This window comes from Ailuropoda melanoleuca, chromosome 19, assembly GCF_002007445.2.
Source record: "Ailuropoda melanoleuca isolate Jingjing chromosome 19, ASM200744v2, whole genome shotgun sequence".
NCBI lineage: Eukaryota > Metazoa > Chordata > Mammalia > Carnivora > Ursidae > Ailuropoda > Ailuropoda melanoleuca.
The window spans coordinates 10430429-10455192 of NC_048236.1; the positions used below are offsets into that span (position 1 = coordinate 10430429).

The window sequence follows — 24764 nt, forward strand, 5'->3', positions numbered from 1 at the left end:
CATCAGTCCACGTCATTACCTAAGCACTGACCTTATTCTCTTAAACAGCTATGGAGGATTCTGCTGTACGGCCACACCGTAATTTACTCAATCGGTTCAATAGAGATGGGTATTTAGGTTCTTTCAAATGAATGACGACTTTAGGGCCAGAGCTATGTCCTGTGTGTTTTGGCATCTCCATAGAGTAAGCACAATGCACATGGTAAGAATTCAGGAAATTGTGTTGTGCAAACTCTGACAATATTTGCCTCAGAATCACAGATGATCACTGAGCCACAGTCTATTAAATGTAACTCTCAGGAGCAGCACTGCTGTGAGAAGCCTGGATGAGAAGGAGCAATATTGGCGATGCTGGCCCTTGAGATAGACACAACTCTCAGATCCAAAAGAAGCACTGTTCAAATTATAGTTTCAATCCTGGCTCCTTTCCTGTATCAAAATTATTTGGTGACCCAGCAATTCTACCCCTGGACAGAGGCCCAAGAGAGCTGCAAATATTATGTCCGCACAAAAACTTATACATGAATATTCGCAGCAGCGTTATTCATGTTCCAAATGCCCATACTGATGAGGGAATACACGGACTATGGTACTTGCATACAGTGGACTATTAGTCATAAAAAGGAATGACACAAGCTTCAACATGGATGAACCTTGACGACATCACGTGAAGCGAAAGAAGGCCAACACAAAAGGCCACGTGTTGCATGATTCCATTTACATGATGTGTCCAGAAGAGGCAAATCCAAACACAGAAAGCAGATTAGCGGTTGGGGGGGGGGGGGGGGGGGGGAGTGACAGGAAGTGACTGCTAACTGGTTTCTTTGGGGGATGATGGCAATGTTCTGGAATTAAATAACCGTGACAGTTGCAAAACGTGGTGAATATACTAAAAACTGCTGAACGTACACTTTAAAGGGTGAATTTTATGATATGCAAATTATACATCAATTAAATATGCAAAAGTCCTTTGAAACCTGGTTATCCACTTCACTACGGATTTACCGCAAGAATATTATAGGAGAACCGCCAAAACGCCAAGTATCCTGCTGGGTCCTGGAGACACCATGGTAAGCAAGATTCTCTCCTGCCCTAGCGGTTCACAGTCTCCTGGAGAGCGACAAGGCCACACACCACAGAAACAGTGCGATGACAGCCGTGACAGGGGAGCCCAGAGAACTGACTGCTGGGGCAGAAGCAAGCACCGCGCCCGGGGGGGGNGGCCCGGGGGGGGGGGGTGCAAAGGAGGGCATTCCGGAAAAAGTGGGCTATGGCCTCAGGAATGAGGAACAGTGGCCAAGGAAAAGCAGGAGAGTGTCCTGACAGAAATACTTGTATAAAGGGCCAGACAGGAGAAAGACATCATAGAAGAGCTGAAAGAGAATCAATAGGGAAGAACCCCCATTACCCAAACGTGCCAAACTATGTAATTTTAGAAATCCAACAAGTATTTGACTCCTGTGACTGGCTGGGCACTATGCTCATTGCTGAGAATATCCTGAACAAGATCAATGCAGACACTGGCATTACATTTTCAGTGATACATGGTAGAGAGTCTAGGGCTGATTCCTTGGTTTCAGCATGGTACTTAACAAGGACAAGGACAACTGTCAATTTCTATCAAAAATGCAAATGCACTAATGCTTGGACCCAATCATCCTACTTCTGGTACATATGCTCCAAGATATATGGCTGTAGAGGCACAAAATGACCTACGTACCAAGACATTCACTGCAGCATTGTTTGTAAGAGCAAACGACTGGAAACAACCCAAGTAGCCATCAAAAGGGGACTGGTTAAATGAATTACAGCGAACCTGCATAACGCAAGCCTGTGTAACCTTAGACTGCCATGACAAAATTCTCAGTGCACTGACATGGAAAGAGCTCCAGGATATTTTGTTAACCAAAGGTGACAAGGTGCAGAACAGCATAGATAATAGACTGTTTTGCACAAGAAAGGGGACAGGAATACACTCACACCCACACACACGTACACGTGTATAGATAATATGTATATTGTATATGTCTATATGTATGCTACATACATATGCAAAATCTATCATATAATTTCTAGCTTCTTGGATTTGCATAAATAAACCCAAGGATACACAAAAATTAATGAAAGTGATACCTGGGCCAGGGGAAGGGAGCTGGATAAGAGGCCAGGGAGGGACACTTTCAATGTATTCTTTTTCTTATGTTTTTGATTTCTGAACCATGTGACTGTGCTGCCAGATATTACCTATTCTAAAACAAAAGTGTTAAATGGCTAGGATTAGAGCTTCCCTACCTGCGTGCACACGCTGAAGTAGCAGGCGCCCCTAGTACTCTCAGGAGCATCTCTTACCGGGCACCCAAGAACCCTGAAGAGACAGCATGGACAGAACAGCTGCAAATGACCACCGGCAGCAGAAAGGCAATTCAAGACACACACTACCCCGTGTGCGCACTACACCACCCTCAATCAGTTCACACCAGCTACACATGTTAGGCACAGAGGCACTGGGAATACTGCAAAAGTGTCAGGCAACCCCTTCCTTTCAGGGAGCTCACAGCAAATACAAGGAGCAAGCTTCAGCCCTACTGCCTGTGACCCTTCAAGTACAAATATGATGGAGTCACTTCTGCTCCAAAAACTTCAATGGCTCCCTATTACCTGAGCTGAGAAGTAAATCCAAACTTTTGAACAAGGGCCAGCATGGGCCGAACCCTTCCTGCCAGTCCAGACTCATCTTCCATTACTTCTTTCTGTAACCCCCACCCCCATCCCACTTTGGTAACACGGAGCCACTTGCTACATCACCCCCCTGCACCTCTCTGTCCTTTACACACATCCACTCTCTGCCTGGCCGATGCCCTTCAGGCCACAGGGCCCAGCTCAAACAACTTCTCCGTTGTCACGCAAACTGTCCCTAATCCTCCCTGGAGAATTATGCTCCCCTCCCTGACTCACGCAGTGCAAGAACAGCAGTGACACGGTCACCTCCCTAAGGACTCTGGGCTCCGTGACAGCAGAACCTTCGCCTTTTCATCTTTTATCCTAGCTCCAAGAACAGTGCTTGGCAGAGAGCAAATGCTCGGTCTGAGTCTGGCTGCATGAATAAACAAGAGAAATACAGAGGCAGGCAGAAAGGAGGCATAAACGCTGCTAGCGAAGAAGGGCCGGGGACAACGTCAGGAGCAGGTGGTGCCTCTGTGATACGGGAGGCAGGCACCGCACCGAAGGAGAAGGAGGACTTAAGAGGACAGAGGGAAAGAGAAGCCCGGGGCGGGCGGAGCGGGGGTGTGAACAAAAACAGGCAGGCACAGAGAGAGAATGTTCTGGAACTCAGGTAGGTGGTTTGCACTGGGGGGAGGGGAGGGTGCAGGGCAGGGGCAGGGCTTGAGTGAGGAATAGAGGAGGTCCAGGACCAAGGCCGGTCAGACTTCGAAGGAGCCTAGAACGTCACGTTAAGCAGCCCGGACTTTAGGTGGCACCATGGAAGGATCTGAAGTAAGGGAGCCCCAGGCTCAGCTCTGTGTCTGAGGACCATCAGTGGTAGCTCTGTGGAAAAGGACCAGAGAGGAGACAAGAGGCTGAGGTCCAAGATAGAACCCACATAACCATTCAGGGGTCTGAGCTAACACCCAAGAACAGTTAGGTGTGAGAGGGCACTTGGGAGCAAACCAGGGGTAAAACCACTGGGACTTCAATGCGGTGGACAGGCAAGGGAGAAATGACCACTGTGGGTTTCTGTCCCGAAACATGCCCTTGTTTTGTCTCTCTCCTCCAGAGACAACATCAACCTCTCGTGGGGGCAGGGGCTGTTTAATAAAATCTTGGACAATCCCCAACAGGCCTTGGTAAGAAGACCCTCCAGGGCTCAAACAAGGTGCCAGAAATCAGACAAGGGCAAATCTCATTGCATCTGTTTCTAGGCGTCTGCGAAAGTTTAGAGATGGGAGGCACAGGACAGAGCACTTCAAAGAATTCTTCCCTGACACCCCCGTCAGGTACTCCCTGACACAATACGGGTATAGACTCTAGTATACACTGAGTGCTCGATAACTTGGCCAATGAAATGCTCCATACGGGCCGTGCCTACCTTCCTCTGTCCTCCAATGAATCCCACATGTCCATCCTCACCTCACCTATCTCTAGAAAAGCCTCTGCGAAAGAAGTTCCCCCTCCCTCCAACTCCCCTGAACACTGGAACAGAACCAGCTTCCTTAGGTAAGGCCACAGTACTTGACTGCAAGCCTCCTCATGGCCAATTTGGCTAAAAAATAGTAACAATAATAATAATAATAACAGGCAGAGAAAAAAGTTCCATTAGCTGAGGCCCTCTCTACTTTTTAAAAAATTAGAAATCATGGGGCGCCTGGATGGCACAGCGGTTAAGCATCTGCCTTCGGCTCAGGGCGTGATCCTAGCGTTATGGGATCGAGCCCCACATCAGGCTCCTCCGCTATGAGCCTGCTGCTTCCTCTCCCATTCCCCCTGCTTGTGTTCCCTCTCTCGCTGGTTGTCTCTATCTTTGTCAAATAAATAAATAAAATCTTTCAAAAAAAAATTAGAAATCATATTAGATGCAAACAATACCTTTTAAATATGTTCAAAGGACACGTCAGTGATAATGCAAAGGCAACACAATGACATTCATGTTCAAGGGCAACATCCCATCAATGCATGCCTCAGGGTCACAATAAGGTCTGCAGAAAGGCTGTTCCTCTCTCCCAGCTTTAGCTGTCCTTGCCCAGGCTGCTTGCCTGTGTCCCACGGAGTGCCCGGGGAAAGAAAACTGGGAGAGAAGAGGCCTTGCCGTTCCAGCAGCCTCTGAATCAACATCAGAGATTTCAGATGTGGGGGTCCCAGTCCCTCCTCCTGGCTGGGGTGGAGACTGAAATTTCAGAGCGGGGGGCAGTTCTCACAAGGATCAGTGCCACAGCCTCCTGACCAGACCCTTCGTTTCCAACCTTCCCTGGAGCATCCTAGGCCATGAGCCTGCTGAGTACAGGCACGCTTCATGCCAGCCCCAGCTGTGCACTCACACACGAGGCCGAGCTGATCCCCTTGTCTGGTGTCCTCTCGCCTCCTCTTCTCTCCCTGGCCTGGCCCAACTCCCACTTACCCTTATTCTGGGCAAGCCCCCCTCCAGCAGACCACTACTTAGTGAACACCATTGCATGCTAGACACTGAAGGCCAATATGGCAGCTCAACTGGAGGGCTCATCACTGAGAGACTGTACTGGCCTCCCTTTATCTGTCTCCCTTATTACGTGGTAAGGTTGCTCCCTGTAATTGGGCAGCATGTCCTTCCCCTGTGCTCCCAGCATCTAGAACAACGCCTCACAAAAAAGCACTCTTTCATCAATGTCTATAGAAAAAGGAGGCCAGAAATCAGAATGAACTCAATCCAGATTCATATCCATTGAGCCATGTGAGCAACGACCCAACTGGTGGGACTGAGAAGCCGGCAACACTGGTCAAGTTACACTTGGCTACAGCTGCAGGCTAAAGGTGTGGGAAGTGGCCACTGACAATCTGACAAGGCCACAGTTGTCAGCCCGGAATGTCTGGACCCATGAAACTCAAGGAACAGTGACTGAGAAGCATCTCATTTTTTGTTTTGAAGCTCCAAAAATGACCACAGGAGAGCAAGTCATGTCAGCAAATATGTCAACTGGCTTCCACTTCAGATTTTGGAATCTTGCACAAAATAGGTGTACTTACTGAATGATTAAAAAAAGAAAAAGAAAATTGAATGACAGGTGGTTGAATAGTGTTGAATGAAGGTATTTCCCAGGCTAGATGATAAGAATGTCAAAAAGGTGTCTTCCACATTTCTTGAGTAAGAACATACACTGTACAACAGATCAACTTTGCCTTTTTATTTCAGGGCTATAAAAAAAAATTATGGCTTGCCAGAAATTTCTGGGGTTGAATCATTCTGGATATCCAAATCTTCCCTATTGCTAAAGATTGAGGTATTGAAACTTTAACATTAATCCTTGTGGACAGAAATGTTTCTAAAAATGTTTGTGAGAGGGGTGCCTGGGTGGCTCAGTTGGTTAAGCGTCTGCCTTCGGCTCAGGTCATGATCTCAGGGTCCTGGTATCAGCCCCGCACTGGGCTCCCTGCTCAGCGGGGAGTCTGGTTCTCCCTCTGTCTCTGCCTCTCCTCTCTGCCTGTGTTCTCTCTCTCTCAAATAAACACACAAATAAATCTTTAAAAATAAATGAAAATTTAAAAAATGAAAATGTTTGTGAGCATACTGTAGACCTTCTACTTTCTGTGCAGATAATCGTTATTATCAAGCGCTGCACTGCGCTGGCCTATCACGCTAACCTTGNATCAGCCCCGCACTGGGCTCCCTGCTCAGCGGGGAGTCTGGTTCTCCCTCTGTCTCTGCCTCTCCTCTCTGCCTGTGTTCTCTCTCTCTCAAATAAACACACAAATAAATCTTTAAAAATAAATGAAAATTAAAAAAATGAAAATGTTTGTGAGCATACTGTAGACCTTCTACTTTCTGTGCAGATAATCGTTATTATCAAGCGCTGCACTGCGCTGGCCTATCACGCTAACCTTGAAATTTACAGCAATTGTGCGGATACTAAGTGACACCAAGCACGCAGGGTTTTTTGTTTTTTCATTTCTTAGAACTCTTAAGCGTTTCGTAATGGATAGTCCTCCCAGCTGTCGGCTACCCCATTTTAACTTATTCTTTCTTCTATAATCTTGGAACCAGATAACCAAGCTTCATATAACTGTGTGAAAAGTAAATGCAGGGGCACCTGGGTGGCGCAGTCGTTAAGTGTCTGCCTTCGGCTCAGGGCATGATCCGGGCGTTCTGGGATCGAGCCCCCACATCAGGCTCCTCCACTAGGAGCCTGCTTCTTCCTCTCCCACTCCCCCTGCTTGTGTTCCCTCTCTCGCTGGCTGGCTGTCTCTCTCTCTAATAAATAAATAAAATCTTTAAAAAAAAAAAAAAAGAAAGAAAGAAAAGAAAAGTAAATGCAGGTGGCCTTTGAGCAGGGGTCAGAGCCCGAGCGGCTAGCCTCAGTGCAGTGTCAGGACATCGGTGTGGGGCCATCCCTGGGCTGCTCTGGGAGCCCCTCTTCCCTACGTCCTCCCCATGCCGTCCTATTTCTCAGCTCCGTTCCAAACAGAGAAGGCAGCCACAAAGGGGGTTTCTCCAGAGTCAAGGTGTCACCGCAAGGCTGTCCAAGTGTAGTAAGAACAGCAGGTAGCTGGTATTGGGTACTCGGCCTGAGCCAGGCCTCCTTTCAGGTGCTATATTTATATCAACATTTCTGATATATTTTAGGTCAATACTTCTAACCCTCCCAACAACTCAGTGGCACATTTTTACTAATGAGTAAACTACAGCACAGAGAGGTGAGGCCATTCACCAAGAGGACACAGCAAACCAAACTAGAACCAGGAGTAGAACCCTGACCGCAGCCGCAGTGATATAGGGCCTCTGACAGTTCCCCCACAGCACCTCACCACACGATACTGCTTATTACTACAAAAGCAAACAGAAACGAGCACTCAGAAAGCAACGTGGGCCCCACTGGCCTCCAAGAGAACTTTATGCGGTCATGGAAACACTCTATATCTGTGCTACTGAGATGTCAACTGTGGCTAGTGTGACCAAGGAACTGAACTTTTCATGTCACTTCATGTTGGTGAATCAGAACAGCCATACGTGGAGGGTGGCCACCTGCTGGATGTGGACACAAGTGTGTCGTCCCCAAGTGTGGACTACTTTTGGCGAGCTAAACACAGACGTTTCCAACAGAAGACGTAACGGGGTAATGGGTAACTCCTACTGGACACCAGGCGCCAGAAAGAGGTCATAAAGCATTGCGGCCTCTCTCACAACCTCTTCTCCACCCTGCCCTGGGTTTAATTCACTCTCCTAAGCTTGAGGAAGAAAACGTGCTATTTGGTCCGAGTGGCGGAAGAGGCTTCCCCGTGAAGTGGGAGCTTTCAGGAGCAGTGGTTGTAGTTGGCCGGGCAAAGCCTTGAGAGCACTGCTGGGGGCGGGGGATGAGAGCAGATCACAGGTCAGGTTGCGGATGCAGGCTCACCCTACTGATCTGAGAAAAATAAATAAATAAGCCACAGATGAGTGAGTGCCCATGTGCATGTGACAAGCACGTCACTGAGAATGAGGATCTGCTCCAGGCCAGGGCCCCAGAGCACACTCAGAGGACCATAATGGTAAAACCTACAGGGCAGGGCAGAAGACAGAGGCCACTCTTCCTGCTCTTCCCCAGCCCCCTGGGCGGCCTTGGAAAGGCCATGGGGCCTATGGCACGAAAATCACAAACAAAGCCTACCCTCTCCCCCGACCCCAGATGATTCCTTTCTAACAGGAGGATTTTCTCCTTCCCCAACACTGGTTCCACATCAAATCCAAATTTAGGCTAGGAGCTGATTTTCAACTCAAATAAGAAAGGAAACCAAGATTAGAAATTGAGACAGCTTAACCTACTGGAGGTCCAACTTTAGTCTGACTAATCCTAAACCTATGTGACTGGGGGGAAGATGCCTCCTCCCCTCCCCTCCCAATTCTGACTGGCAGCTTAAGTCATATACACATTCCCCAGCCCTGTTCTGTGTAACCACGTGGAAATGGCATGACTGAGCCACATAACAGATGACACCCCAGCAAGCAAGTGGGGCCCCAAGAGCTAAGGGGCTTGCATGGGCCACATAGCTATTTAGTGGCAAAGCCCAGGGGAGAATCCAGGCCACCAGGTCTTAGTCCCCCGCCCTTGCCACCACGCACCTCCATGCCCGGGTCAGGACTCAAGCCTCGAGGACTCTGGAAGAGAAGCACGTGCTCATACTTCATGCCAACCAGAGAGCAAACTGCAACTTAAAAACAAACAAACAAAAACAAACAAACAGCTATCAATCATTCCTTTCCACCTTCCAGGCAACAGTCACAAAAGCCACACGTACAAGTGATTCCTTGCCCAAGAGGTCAAAAGTTGATACAGTGCAAAGTCAGACTACAAACTACACATGCTCTAAACTCCAGAAATGTTGGGTCTGAAAAGCTCAATTCTGCTCCAAGTTCCAAGGAATTCTCAGCAGGAAACCAGGCATTGTGAAGCGAGCCTGGTGATTTCCTGCAGGACTCCAGGAATTGCTGGAGGGGAGGCCTGCTTACCCCAGGATTGCTCCTTCAGGGAAGGAGCCCCCAGACTGCTCTTCACATTCAGGAAAGGAGTCGATAATACATCCCTGGTACGTCTAAACCTGAAGCCACATTCTCACCAACTCCCAACGCTATCTTCCGGCAGATCCCACACTGTGCCAGGCACACAGACCAGACTGTAAACACTTCTTGACTAACGAGTATGATCCTGTGCATTTTTCAAAGCGAGTGTGTGTGTTTTGGGGGGAGGGAGCGGCAACAGAGAAAGGAGAGGCATATTTGTAAAAATCACATCTTTATCTTTTGTCTTGAAGTAGGCACACCCTTCTGCCTCCCCAGAAGTCACAGAAATCTTACTAATAGTGGTGGGTCACTACAAAGTCTCTTTTTAAAACTCTTCATAAAAACAGAGTATCTACACATTTATCATAAAAATGAAGGAAAAAGCCGATTAATAATACTCTGCCCTGAGGCACCTGGCTGGCTCAGCCAGTAGAGCACGCGACTCTTGATCTCCAGGTCATGAGTTTGAGCCCCACGTGGAGCATAGAGCCTACTGAAAAAAATAATAAAATGAATAAACTAAGTAAAAAAAAAATTCTGCTTTTGCAAACTTCAGGAGCTTTATTAAGAAATCCTCTCCCTGGGGCGCCTGGGTGACTCAGTCGTTAAGCGTCTGCCTTCGGCTCAGGGTGTGATCCCGGCGTTCTGGGATCGAGCCCATGTCAGGCTCTTCTGCTGGGAGCCTGCTTCTTCCTCTCCCACTCCCCCTGCTGTGTTCCCTCTCTCGCTGGCTGTCTCTCTCTGTGTCAAATAAATAAAATTTAAAAAAAAAAAAAAGAAAGAAAGAAATCCTCTCCCTACTTCAAAGACAGGGCAAGAGTATTATGTCCTTCTTACCCCAGGCATGACCATCACCTCCATTAACCCAAAAGGAACATTTCAGATCATGTTAGAATTTGATGGTAAAGGGGCACCTGGGTGACACAGCGGTTGGGCGTCTGCCTTCGGTTCAGGGCGTGATCCCGGCGTTGTGGGATCGAGCCCCACATCAGGCTCCTCTGCTATGAGCCTGCTTCTTCCTCTCCCACTCCCCCTGCTTGTGTTCCCTCTCTCGCTGGCTGTCTCTATCTCTGTCAAATAAATAAATAAAATCTTTAAAAAAAAAAATAAAAAGAATTTGATGGTAAAAATCTTAAGAAATAAATGGAAGAGTTCTCCTAACCTGAATCAATAAAGACCTCTTAGGGGCACCTGGGTGGCTCAGTCGGTTAAGCATCTGACTCTCAATTTGGCTCAGGTCGAGATCTCAGGGTCCTGGGATCAAGCTCCGTGCTCTGCAGGGAATCTGCTTGAGATTCTCTCTCTCCCTCTGCCTCTGTCTGCCACGGCTCATACACTCGTGCTCTCTCTCAAATAAATAAATAAATCTTAAAAAAAAAATTAAGACCTCCTAGTACTAGAAATCACATCTGTGCACATGCACGCACATGCACACACACACGCCCAGCCTTTGGTCGGTTCATTTATTCTCAAAGCTATAAAGTACAAAAGTACCATCTGTGCCTCACAAGTTGTCTAGAAACGACCACCACTTCTGTCCTCTAATGACTGACAACCCCACACTCACGGTGTTGGGTCTCAATTTAATAAACCACCCTCTTCTACCAACAGCAGTGGCTTGAGGTTGAGACCCAACAGTCTGTCTTTAAGCTGCACCTGCCACTTACATCAAGTTCAAGACCTGAGTCCCCTCCACGAATAGTTTACCAGCTTTAAGCTACCACCCGGCGACCTCTTTGAGGACAAGGACCCCACCTTATTCATCTGCATTCCCAGAGCTCAACACAGGCACACAGCAGGAATTCAACAAACAGCTGCCAAATTAACAAACGTAGCACACTTAAGAGAGATCTATCAATTACAAGCTTCCTCACATACCCTTGCATTCAAAGGTACCATCAAGAATTCCAGTGGGCAGATGTGTAGAAAATTCCCTAGACTTGAGTCAGAAGATGTAGGTTCAAGCCCCACATTTGGCAAAAATTTCCTCTACTGTCCTGGGCAAATCTCCCAACCTCTGAGAGTCTTATTTTCCTTTTTTATAAACATAGTAAATGACTTCTAGGTTTCCCTCTAGCCCTTCAACTCGTGAAATGTGAAGGAAAGATATGCCCTTGAGCTATGGCCACAATATTAACTTGAGGATAAGGCTGAGGAAAATAGAGCAGCCAGACGCAGCTCTGCTTACCCAGATGTCGGCTAACGACAGGCAGTAACTTTCATGGTAGGTAAAGCCCCTGCCCGTTCGCCTGTGTTCACATGTGACACACACGTCTGGGTTCTTCTCTGTAGTCTCGCTCAGGGAGATGCACATTTCAGGGACTGTTCGAGGCAGAAACGCCTCCAAGTGGAACAATGACCTACAGACATTACTTCCAGGTAATAAACAGATTCCACTCAGACAAAGAAAAATAAAGCAGCCTGTGGCTACATTCCATAGACTCCCTGTTCATGGAAGCATTAGGGCCGAGCTCTAAATGTGAGCCAGACTCCCAACTTTTGGCTCCAGCTGTAACTCAGAGGGAATGGTCCTTGGCCAAGTCTCTCCTCTGGAAGCCAGGCTCTGGATGGCTATGACAACCCCCATAAACCATCCAGATTACAGGGTGAGGCTAGTAAAGCATTTCACAGATGTAAAGTGTTGCCAGCCCCTCAAGACAAATAAGGGAACCCATCAAGAGGCAACGTGGCTAGGGCGGAGAGCCACAGAGCAGCGCCTCACCTAACCCTGGGCTCCCACAAACTCACCAGAGGGTTTCAGGGGCCTCAGACCGCCCCCCCCCAATCTGGCTCCACTTCCTCTGCTGAAAAGCAAGGAACGCTGTGTGAACCTACCCTGGCCAGAGGAGCTGCCTGCAAAGCTCTTTAAACCAAGCAGTGAACTCGCAATGCCAACCAGCTGTGACGAGGTTGGGTTGGGGTCTCCTCTACTGTGGGACACTTGAGACAGCGGAGGTAAATCAAGGCAGAGCAACAGACTATGTAAAAGATAAAGGTCTGCTTGTGAAATAAGAAGGGCTGTGCCAGGAGCCATGTTCGTAGTTTTACTGTTTTCTTTTCCTACTTTCCCCCCACCCCATCCCCTTTCTTTAACCATTAGGTAGCAAGGGATACCAGATACACAGGGCTGGACGAAAAGGTGAAGAGACAGGATCCATGCAGTTTCCCACCACAGCCCGCTAAGAGCACTCTCACTGATTAGAAAGCACTTCTGTCATTTGGGAACTCTAATCCGGTCTTATCAACCCTCTGGCTTTGTCATTTACCAGGGTGGAAAGGGGAGGTACATCAGCTCTGCCACGGAGTGATTTCTGGGGCCCCTGCCCATGACGAAGCAGATCAAAAGGGAGCTCATGCCTGCCAGAGTGAAGTTTTCACCATAGCAACACATGCACTCTACAAACAGTCAGGACTGAGGAGCTCTGTTGTGACTGGTCCGGACAGTGCCCCCGAGAAACCAGCCACGGAAAGCGCAGACGACGGAGCGAGCAAGAGAAAAGGGGCATCTATTTAGCGTGCGGGACGGTCTCCTCACGGTTCTGACTCGTCCACACGGCGGACAGTGGCTGCCCAGAGACCCACAAGCCCTTGCTCTAATGAGATGGATGTCAGAGAGGAAAGAGATGTTCTCCCAAGAGCAGCCGTTCCCCCAGGCACCCTGGGGAAAAGAGGGACCCAGTGTACAGCAAAAATCCCCTTTGGTGAGCGAATGGCCAGCACCGCAAACTGTGGAGGCCAGGTCTCAGGACAACACATGTCATGTCCAAAATGAAAAGCAGCCCCGGTGCCCCAGTGAGCCAGTGTGATGGTGGGAGGTGTGCTCACAGACCCAGCAAAGAAGCCAAGAACAGCAGCGATCGGCGTGGTCACTGAGACCATCAATCAAGAGCTCATGGGCCGGGCACAGTGCCAGGCATTTTTACAGGTCTCAGCCTTCGTCTCGAAGTAAGGGTCAAAAACTCACTAACTGATCAACACCACCTTTCTGGGTATCATATTTTGGCCAAGGGAAGACACAGGGATGGCTGATGGGCCATTATGTCCCATAGGCAAGGCTTAACACTTGAGGCTTAACCAGGAAAACTAGCTCCAAATTTTTGCTCCGTTGCTCAGATCACGGTGCAACGTGTGTATAAATCCAACCACAGAACAAGGGCACCCCAGAGAGTAAGTCACCCTTCTCAGTTTCCCTGGACTAATTTCTCTAGAACACCACTGAAGGACGGTGTCGGAGCCTAGGGAGGATGATGCATAAAGTCAAAAGCTGTAAAAGCTGGAAGAGAAACATCTTCAAAAGCGCATTAGAAGAGATAACCAACGTCCACAGATGCAGGTCTGTGAGATTTACATACCTCTTCTTCATAGAAACACAAAAGCAGCAGAACTGTCTCCCGACGCTAATACACGGCCAGGACCAGCAGCCTGGCTTCAGGTTAGAATGCCCATACGTATGTCTGGGCGGACGTGAACAGGTGCCACGGTGCCCACATGCTAACAGGACTCTCACCGTATATGCCACAGACTCATCGTTCTGACAAGTCAATCACAGCGTCAGGAACAGGGAGGAAGGGAGCCCCACAACAGCCACCTCCAGAAGAAGCAAAACCAGCCAGCACTGGAAAAGGTCTCTGGATCCTAAAGCCTTAAAGTCATCGCAGACCAAACTGGGAACCGAACCTACAAAGGACAGGCCTAGAATTTTAGAAACATGTCCTTGCCACAGAGTTGGCAGAGCCTGCAAATGAGCTTTAAAACCAACAAAAAAGTTTCTGTTTCAAAATGACATTTTAGAGGTAATGTATAATTGCTTCCTCTCTGTTCGATGTTACCCACACACACACCCCCCCGGCCTTTTTCTCATTCTCCATTCACTAATGAGAGAGTGTTCCTCTTCCCCTGCCTGGTTCAGTTTGAAACGTGGCACTGAACAGGCCACTGGAAAGCAAAAGGAAAGGGGAGGGGAAGGCTGCTTTCAGATCTGACGCACGCACACACCCCCCAGCTGGCCGCCCACACCCTGAAGGAGGGTCAGGCCGGACTCCACCGCAGCCAGGACTGAAGAACTCAAACTGCTGGGTAGAAAACTCCCACTTGCACCAACTCCCCCGAAAGCAGAGTTAAGAAAGAGAAAGCTGGAAGGGAAGGAGGGGGAAAATAAAGCTCCACATTCCTGACATTTTTTAGCCAAGTGCTGTGGCTGCACAGAACAGCTCTATTCCAAACAGCCTTGCAGAATGGAAAGAAAACCTGGGTGAAGGGCGGAGAACCTGCCCCCTGCCTTGGAAATGGGACAAGGAATTTTAGGATGGCCCAAAACTAAACCAGGAGGAAGAGGGAGGGGCACTTTCATGTGTGTTCCCCAAAGGAAGTGATCCCCAGGGAGGAAATCTGGAGTCATCATCTCCCAGGCGGTAGAACTGAAGTCCCAGGGTCCTTGGGGAGGGGGGCATCAAAAGCCCCCAAATGCTGGCGAGCTGAGGGTGAGTTTGGGAGGAGTAAGGCACGGGTGAGATGGAGACCAGTCAGAATGCCAGGGGCTGTGGCTGCCTGCAGTGGAGGCAGAGGGGTCCAGCTCATTGGCAGAGGCTGGGCGGGGGACCCCAGAGGGAGGAGCGGCCAGGAGAGTCACTCTTTGTGGGAAGAATCATAACTGTGTTTTCCTGACTCAGCTTTTGAATGAAGGAACTCTAGCCCTGCCCAAATTAGAAACCCAAGAGCCTGACATCCTCTCTCCCTGTCTCCCCCTTCCCTTTCCACCTCCTTCTGTTCTCACTTCTAGGAAAAAGCTTGTTAAGTGCTGGACTGTCCCCCCTCATATGCATCCCTACAAATACACCACACCTCCAGGGGAGAACCCAGAAGACCCTAAGTAATATCTACTAAGTCCTGTGCTGGGTTATGAGCTTTACTCCAAATGTGAAGATGCCCACGTGTGTCTCTCTGAGGTCCCTAGGACTAACTGAGCTATTTCTGCTCTCATTTGGTAGGGAGAGCAGAGCTCCAAAAACCTGACTCTCCTCCCGCCGTGGTCAGTTGTTAGGCATGGACAACAAGGACCTCTGTGGCGAACACAGCAGAACACACGTCCTTCATAAGGGAGGTCTGGACCTGGCCCTCTCTCACGTACCAGCATACATCGACAATCCCACAGTGTACCTCTGATGCTTCTTCTAGAAAAGGTGCCCTGCCCTGGAAGCCCAACGGGGGCAGATCTAAGCTTCTGCAGATACAGAGTGGTGGGAAGAGGGGGTCAGTCCACAGGGCATTTCGGCCAGGGCCCTTTCCACACTCCCCAGGCCAATACCAAGACAGGGAATGGGGGAAGGCATTTTCTTTATTTCCTCCATCCTGGACCTTCTTCTTCTGTCAAGTAGTGGGAGTAAGGGCTCCTAGCACTTTTCAACTCCCACAAAGTTCCAGGTTTTAGGCATAGGACTTTCTACAAGACTGACGGCAGGAGAAGGAGGGAGATACCGAGCTCAAACCCTAAGCAGCTCTTTTAAGCAAAGATAAAACCCACAGAGCCACGAACCTTAGCAATTGCCTGAAACACAGCAGAGAGGCACAAGCTATGCGAGAGACCCCACTGGCTGAAGAGCGTGTGGCTAAGAGGTCTACAGCTGTCACGTGTGTCTTTCCAACCACACCCTCCAAGACTGGTGACACGGCACTGGGAGGCCTCTTCCAACAGAGGACCTCAAATAGATACTGAGGGTATGGGCTGCACAAAACAAAATTCTTATTTCATTAAAGCTAGTACTATGATCAATAGTAACAGGGTTTCAGCAGCAAGTGACGTGTTTTCACATTTGTGGAATCTGTTCTGGCTTTTATTGCTTACATGATCTCAGTTAAACCTTCCAATAACCTTGTGAGGAAGACAGGTTTTACTAACCTCTTTCGCCAAGGGGAAACTGAGGCTGCAGTCAATTTTTCAGTCCGACTAGTGACAGAGCAGAGACGGGGACCCAGGGACGCGCCTGGCTTGACAAAGTCAGGGTGACTATACCATAAGAGCTGTGGGGGTGGGCGAAGGAAGGATGGAGGGACAGAAGTGGAGAAGCACTAGCAAAATCTGGAGTGCAGACCCCAATCCTGATCCCAGGTTTATTTCCTACAGACCCCAAAGCCCAGCCAAGGATGCATTCACACGTCCAACCCTGACTCACCACCATGAAAATGTCCCCAGACTGAGGGCAGCTTCAGGGCCAGGTAGACCCCTTGTCATCCTTAGAGGGGAGACAGGGAACCCAGAGACAGAGGAACACTGAAGGAGAAATTAGCCACACTAGGAATCCTCCATCTCCAAGGTCGTTTATAAACGGTTACAGCTTCCTCACCCATCCCTGAGAATGCAGATAAGCAACACAACCCAGCAGGGAGGACCAGGCACGCCTCAAAGGAGACCTGTGAGAGTGAGGGGAGTGTCACTCACATAATCTCACTCTTGAGACAAGATACACCACAGCAAGCCCTATACTCACTTTTCTCCAGTTCTTCCAACTTTAGAGATCACATTTTTCTCCCTCTCCGGAACAGAGAGTCATTCCCTTGGATTCTGACCCCCCCAGCGACCTTACTAAAACTCTCTGCTTGGTGAGGCCTAGCTGTCCCGGGTAAGACCCCATCCTCTCCACCTTCTGCCTCCCACAGCTCTGACAGAATCACCTTTCCCCTAAAAGCAGAGAATATTCCTCTCCCTCTCCTTGCCCCTGTAACAGGGGGAGAAGCTCTGGGTCCACTACAGATAGATCTAAAGGAACACTCCACAGGGTAATAAAGGGTATATGAAACCTGGCCTTTTAGGCAACAGCAAAAAACAAAGGGGGGGGGGATGGCAGAAAGGCACCGCTGGGATTGGGTCAGGGCCACACGTGAACACCCCGAGCACGTTCCAGCCACGAGGATGCATAAGACCTGGAAAACCAGGTGGGACGTGGAAAAGGGTCAGGGTCCCTCCCACTGTAAAAGCCAAGAGGAGCTGGCAGCCACCGCTTGGGAGGGGGAATTGTGCAACGACCGCGGGTCTGGGAGGCTCCAGGCTTGGCTCCCGGACACACCAGAAAGGAAATCCCACTGGTCGGGCCAGGGTGGCAGCGCTGCGGTTGGTTCGAGGCCAGGCTTAGGATCCAGAGCTGCAGAGTGCGCTGCAGGATAGGGTGGGTGCTCAAGGGGGCGGCAGAGCAGGGCAAGGCTGGCAGGGCGCAGAGCTGAGGGGGGGCGTCCGGGCTGACCAGGAGGCCAAGGGGGCGTAGAGTGCACAAAGCCGGGGTGCAGAGAGTGTGCATGGCAGCCAGGCGCCCCGTCTCCGACGAGGACCCGCAGGAACAGCAGGGCTACGCCGGCCGACGCACTAGAGGGGCACCCCCTCCCCAGTCTCGCTCACCTCGAACATAAGCCCGATGAGGACGCAGAGCACCAGGCAGAAGCCGATGTCCGCATGGTTGTGGATGACGAACTCCTGGCTGAAGAGCGGGTAACTTTTCGTCCTCCTGCGGAAAGCCATGGCAGCGGGCGCGCAGCGGCCGGCGGGGCCCGCACCCTGCGCTCTCGAGNGGGACGCGCGGGGAGGGGGGGCGGGGCCGGCGCGCGGGGGGCGGAGAACGCGGCCAGGGTCGTTCGGCCCCACGCCCGCGTTTCGGCCCGCCGCAGCCGCGCCCCGCCGCATTTTCGCTGCTGCGGCGTGGCCGCTTGCCGCGCCCAGGGGATTAGGCCGCGGGGGGCGCTGACGCCCGGCCTTGCCGGGACAGGAAGTGGGCCCGGGTTTCCCACTTCTCGGCGCCCGCTCCTTCCTCCGCGGGAAGGGAAGGGCCGAGGAGGCCGCGGCGCGGCGGAGGGTAGTGGGCCGGGTAGCCGGATACTCCCGGGGTTGCCGGGCGGAGAGCCGCGCAGGTTCGGTGGAGGGAGGGGAGTGCCGGCGGGCCTTCTCGCTGGCCGCAACGCCATGCACGGATGATCAATGAATGGAGCCAACCAAGTGTTCATGGAGAGCTTGCAGTCATCTGGGCACGGTGCAGATTGCTGGGAATACGCAGCAAACAAACAAAAAGACCTGCCCCGGGGGAGCCTGTGTTCCAAGGAGGGGAGTGGATGGATGGGTGCAGTTTTGCTAACTTCTGAGACATTTGTGCCACTATACATTAGTTACACACGTCTTACCCAAAGTCTGCCTTAAATATTAATTGCTCTGAAGAAGAAAAAAGAAGGCACTGTCTCATGTAAAGTTTCTTTTTAATATTAAGTTTTAAAAGTACTCCTGGAAAGGACAAAATGTATTTTTAATAAATTAATTTATATAGGCAAATATTGGATTTATTCCTACCAGTAATGGAGTCAACTAATCACTTTCTAGATGAGCAAAAATGCAAAATGAACAAAGAACTATTTAATTCCTGCTCTCTTTTTCATTAGGTCCACAGTTATTTCACTTCTAAGTAAAATAGAATTTCTTCAACATGGCATGGTGTACGAAACGTGATTGAGACTGGACTTATCTTGACTTCCTAGATAAGTTTTACATCTGAAGTTTCTTCACTCATCAGTATTTAGCATACAGTCTTTGGTCTTTAATTTATCTGACTTCAGGAAAAGGGAAAGTAATGCCTATAGTGGACTAAACATTTAACTTCAAGGCCGACCTTTCTTAAAGTTGGACCCGAGTCTCATGAGGAATAGAAAGATCAAGAACTCTAGAGCATCTTAATTTTCCATCTGTGAAAAGGTGTTCATATTTTCAAACTGCAGCCACATCTATTAGGTTGAACCCTATGCAATCATTTTCTCTATAGGTCAAAACTAGAATACCAGCATTTCAGATGGTTCAACCTAATACTTTCCTCCTGTTTCCCCATGACCATTTGTAGATGATATCCTGATGGGAATTTCTTGCAAAAAGTGGCATATTGGCAACCTCTTAACACTGTGTTCAGGCAGAAAGTCGTAGGAGATAATTAGGTATTATAACCTCCAGGTTTATAAATGAGAAACCTAAAGTAAAGGGGATAGCTCAGACAGTGCTCATACTGATGATTGCCAGCCCTGAGTCCTTTCAAATGCAATCAAACAATTAGACAAAGGGATCTGAGATGCACGGTTTGCTGTTCATTACCTTGCAACCGCATGGAAGAAGCACTAGATGCCTACTTCAGCCGTCCCAGCCATCTCTAAATTCTAGTTTCAAAACCATCTTCAACCCCAGACAGACCTCTTCCCAAGCCCTCATCCAATAGGCCATGGATGCTATGAAACTCAGCACCTCAGAACAACCTCCCAACAACCCCCTCCCCCCCCACCATTCTTCACCTGGCCCACACTAATTACCACAGATACCCTGCCTCCAGCATCTCCCCCCTTTAACACACCATTCCATTAGAAACTTCTCTTGGGCACCTCCTAAGAGCCAAACACCGTGCTAGTTACCAGGGACAGAAAGACAAGACAATCCATGTGTGGTGGTTTTAAAATAGGTCCTCCAACTCTTTGATATTCTCCCCCCCCCCAAGAAGTGGCGATGAATCCTACCTCTTGAATGTGGGAGGGACTTAGTGGATCATTTCTAACAAATAGAATATGGCATAAGTGATGGCATGTGGCTCCCAAGACTAGGTCATGAAAGGCATTTTGGTTTTCCCCTTTCTGTCTTTCATCACCTGTTCTGGGGGAAGCCGGCTACCGTGTCGTGAAGATACTCAAGCAGCTTTATGGAGAGGTCCACGTGCTCAAGAACCAAGGCCTCCTGCCAACAACCAGCACTAATTTGCCAGGCTTGCCACCTTGGAAACAGTCCTCTAGCCCTCATCAAGTCTTCAGATGACCGCAGTCCCAGCTGACCACAGTCCCAGCTGACTGCAGTCCCAGCTGACCGCAGTCCCAGCTGACCTCTTGACCAGATTTGGTGACTGCTTTAAAAGATCTACAGGCATTAAAGGATTCAAAACTTAAAAAGGGCCAGGATGACATAAATGATGGTGGGACCATTAAAAAAACTATGTGGGGGCACCTGGGTGGCTCAGTCAGTTAAGCGTCAGCCTTAGACTCAGGGCATGATACCAGGGTCCTGGGATCAAGCCCCGCGTTGGGTTTCCTGCTCAGTGGGGAATCTGCTTCTCCCTCTCCCACTCCCCCTGCTTATGTTCCCTCTCTCTCTCTCTGTCAAATAAATAAATAAAATCTTTTAAAAAGATAAATAAAAATAGTAAAAAATCTGTGTGGAACAACAGAGAAAGAGCAGGCATAAGAGAGAAGACGGCCTCACCTTTGAACAAGCTGGGCTTGAGGAGTCATGAGACATCCAAATCGCCACTTCGACAGCTCAGGTAAAAACAGCTGGACTGGAGTTAGGGAGGGAAACCCAGAATTAAAAGTATTTGTGGTTCATCTGCAATGGGACTGTTGAAGCCGTGAGGTGAAGTGTGTGCCAGGAGAGTGTGCTGAGTGAGAAAAAGCCTGAGGGCAGCAGCATCCTAGGTAGGGAAACCCCAAGCTGAGAAGGGAGGAGGAGGAAAAGGAAAAGTGGGGTGCAGGAAGCCAGGACACAGGCATTTCACAAGGGTAGGGTAAATCGGGCAGGATGTGAATAAAATGAAGCCCCTTGATGCAGTCGTTATGGCCTTTGAGAGCATCCCCCCCTTTTTTTTTTTGGAGAGCCATTTTTAACTGGACATTCGAGTGGGCTTAACCGTGAGTAGAAGATGAGAAAAGGAGGTGAGAAGGTAGTCTATTCTTTCGAGAAATTTGGTGAGGAAAAGGGAAATGGACGGTGTCTTGGGAGGATATAGAGGATATAAGGCAGGATCTTTAAATTATATATATTTTTTGAGATTGGAGCATGCTTGGAGAAGAAACAGGAGAGAGAAGGAAGAACTGAACTTTACTGGAAATATTAATACTAGAGATGATTGAAGAATCAAAGAGAACAGTCCAAACATAAGGGGAAGAGGGAAAACTCTGCAGGCAGGGGACAAGGACCTAAGAATGGGTGAATATATAGTTACATCTGGAGGTGGAGGAAATAATTACCTCTCATGTTTCTATTGCACTTTACAGTAGCCCTGTGAGGGAGGCAAGACGATTATTACCAACCCCTGCTGTCGCTTGTCTGAGACACATGAATGACCAAGGGCCATATAATTAGTGGGTAGCTGAACCAGGACTCAGACCAGCAGGTCAGCACAGGGTTCCCTTTGCTGGACCATCCTGTAGCCTTTCAGGCTTCGCAAAGCGTGGCACTGATCAGGGCCATGCCGTCTGTCTCTCCACCTGTCCCGTCATGGCTGCTGCTAATTCTGCCACGCCAACTCTTCACTAAATTGGTGTGGCCCCTCTTTCCAGAACAGACCATGTAGCTTCCAATCTTTATGTCTTTTTCCCCCTCACAAGGCCTTTGTTTCACATCCTTTTGCCAAAATGGTAACCATCCTTCCAGATAAAGAGCATGTATCTCTTCCTTTGCAAAGCTGTCTTCAGGGCACTGGGCTGGAGGCATGTGCACTGTACCGTGTGTACACGTCTTAGGTAGCAGCACGCTCTCCTGCAACCAGTGTATCTGTGTATGAGTTTTACCCCCGCCCGTTGGATAGTGTCACCGTTCAGGGCAGGAATCTAGCCATTTACTCTCACATGCCAATAGCACCAAGCACCAGATTCCCATATGGTATGTTTTCATCAAGTGTTGGTTGAATGAATGATTGAATGAGAGATGCTTTTGCCTAGGCTGGTATAAATGTAACCATTATCCCCAACAAATGGAAAATGTATTTTCTCACATAACAAGAAGTCCTGAGTTAGTTCATTCCCAGAAGTAAATGACACATCCAAAGCTAGGGTCTCACTCTCTTCCCACTTTGCCACTCTGTGTTTGCTTTTGCCCCAGACTTGTCCCTCATGGTACAAAGTGGCTGCAACAGCTCCTGGCATTCTTTACTCATTCCTTCATACAACAAGACCCAAAACTCAGACAAGAGGGAGAAAGGCATTTGGAAGCATACAGAAAACTTTCCCAGAAACCCCAGACTTCTCCTAATGCCTCACTGGCCAGAATTGTATCCCATGGCTATTCCTAAACCAGTCATTGGCAAGGTGAATGGAATGGACATAACTGGATTAACCTCACCAGGGAGACATCCTCAGAGAGTCTGCAGAGATTTCTCACCTCCTTTGAAGATCCTGGCTCCCCTTACTTCAATAAAATAAAAATTCTGATTGCAAGGAAAAAGGGGAGAATGGGTGTGGAGCAGGCATCCAGAAGGATCTGCACAGTGATTTTTTTCAGGGTTTCTTACTCTATATATTTTTATGTCTTTTCCTCACAGGGCACACTACACTCTTGCCCCAAACCATCCTTGCTTTCTGGTTTCTTACAGAAGGAACATGAACCTTGCAAATGTCGCACCCCTAGCAGTTACTGTTGGAGTGTCAGGCTGAAGGATCTCCAGCTTGACAAAGTGGACTGTTTGTGCCCTGGTAGCCCAGCATATTATATCAGACTCAATACCCTTAGCCAAAGAATGAGGTTTCACAGCCATCAGACCGTCCTGCCCCTATGAGCACAGCAGTTTAGTGGAACCCATGGTATATGAAGGACAGGGCTGTAGGAGCAGTCATCCCTGGCAGCAAGCACTAAGGAGTTGCTTTATAAAGAATTATAAAACAATGATAAACCTCTAAACGCAATGTGGTATCCTGCATTAACCCTGAAACAGAAAAAGGACATTAGTGAAAACTGCTGAAATCCAAATAGCCTATAGACTGGTTAATAGCATTGTACCAGTGTTAATTTCGTGTTTCCATAAATGTACCATGCTTCTATAAGCTAGGTGAAAGATTTATGAAGACTCTCTATCCCATTTTTGCAACTCTCTTACAAATCTAAAATTATTTCAAAATTTTAAAAAAATTTTAAATGAAAAAGTGCCTAAAAATTGGGTATGCTTTTTTGTATTATCACCATGGCAATTCTAAACAATGTTAGCAGTAAAAACAATTCCACCCCTCACCCAAGCCTTTTGGTTCTAAGTTCTTTTTTTTCTTTTTTTTAAGATTTTATTTATTTATTTGACAGAGCGAGAGACAGCCAGCGAGAGAGGTAACACAAGCAGGGGGAGTGGGAGAGGAAGAAGCAGGCTCTTAGCCGAGGAGCCTGATGTGGGGCTTGATCCCAGAACGCCGGGATCATGCCTGAGCCAAAGGCAGACGCTTAACGACTGCGCCACCCAGGCACCCTTGGTTCTAAGTTCTAAGCAATTGTTGTAGCTGTTGTTGAATCTTAAAAACAGAAATGTAAGTTCCAACTTCGCACATTTTTATTATTTATCTTTTAATAAGCATTGCATTTGACATGCAGGTTAATCCTAATAACTCTCATACATACAGTCAACCCCTAATATATGGGTCTCAGATGCACACGTTTGTTTTGAGTAAGTTCATATCCAACTGGAGTCATCTGAGCTTGTTTCCAGCCCAGTCATGTCTCCAGCCCAAGGGTACTTGAGAAGCTTGAGTTTGAACCACAAATTGGAAACAATTCTAGCACAGTGATTTTTAAAGCTGTAGAAATAGTACGTGTGGCTTCAATTCTGTCATTCTCTGTGACCACTTGCAGCTTTCATGTGTGTTTCAAATTTAAAACAGTGAAACAATGCATCATGTCATTATTATTATTTGTTTCATGTCATGTGTCATGATTATTTCTGAATTGTTTTCATGTCGAGGAGTAGAGAGTTAAAAATGATCCGCTCCAGGCATTCAATATGCTAAATATAAGAGTGAGTGAAATTAAGATCCCAGGTACTAGAAAGTACCGTAAAAATCGTGTTTCCACTCCCTCCCTTTAGAGACCAAGAAAGTTCAAAGGCCCAGAAAGTTCGAAGGCCCAAGGTTAATAAGGATTTGGTGAACTGTGGTGAGGACAAGAGCCTCTCCCCTCCTGGCCCAGTGTCCCCAGCACTGTCTCTGCAGCCCATGCCCGCTGTCCTTTAGCAGACAGGCAACAACTTACAAAAACCAAGTCACTTGTCCAGTGTCAGCTAGTGACTCAGTGGCAGAGCAAGACGTGGGAACCAGGATTCCTGACCGTGCAGGGCTCTAACCACTGCCTCCTATGTCCTCTTTCCAGCTCTCATTCAGCTAGAGACAGATTAATTCCAGACAACTAAAGAATGTGCCACCTGACATATGGGAAGAGGGGAGCATTTTTTTAAAAAGAGTCACAACTCAAACTGACATTAGAAAAGGGTAAATTTCAGTCAGAATTCCCACAAGCAGAAAAACCCTGGAATGCAACATTTGGGATGCATGGGAATGATTTCAGAACTTGATTTCCACTGCTTCTCCAACTTAGGGGCTATTGTTCAATGGAAACCATATTGGGAACTTCAACTGCCCACAAAAATGCTCATCGTTAGTTTTTTTCATGTTTAAGGAGAAAGCAATAATTATCGGAGTGACCTTTGTGATGCAGGGGGCCATCACAGTGAGGAAAAACTCAATAGCAAGAACGCCATGGAAAGGTGTGCATGAACCATTGCCTTCCCTGAGCCACTCCCTC

General features: G+C 48.5%; 1 protein-coding gene across 1 annotated transcript in view; it reads right to left on the minus strand.

The window, feature by feature from the left end:
- The window catches only part of TRAM2 (translocation associated membrane protein 2), an 82535-nt gene extending 64755 nt beyond the window's left edge, over positions 1 to 17780 (minus strand). Inside the window, exon 1 of the mRNA XM_034648266.1 lies at positions 17607 to 17780. Coding sequence (XP_034504157.1) covers positions 17607 to 17726 — 120 coding nt within the window. The 5' untranslated portion in view covers positions 17727 to 17780. The remainder of the gene's footprint in view (positions 1 to 17606) is intronic.
- Between the last annotated feature and the right edge of the window lie 6984 nt (positions 17781 to 24764).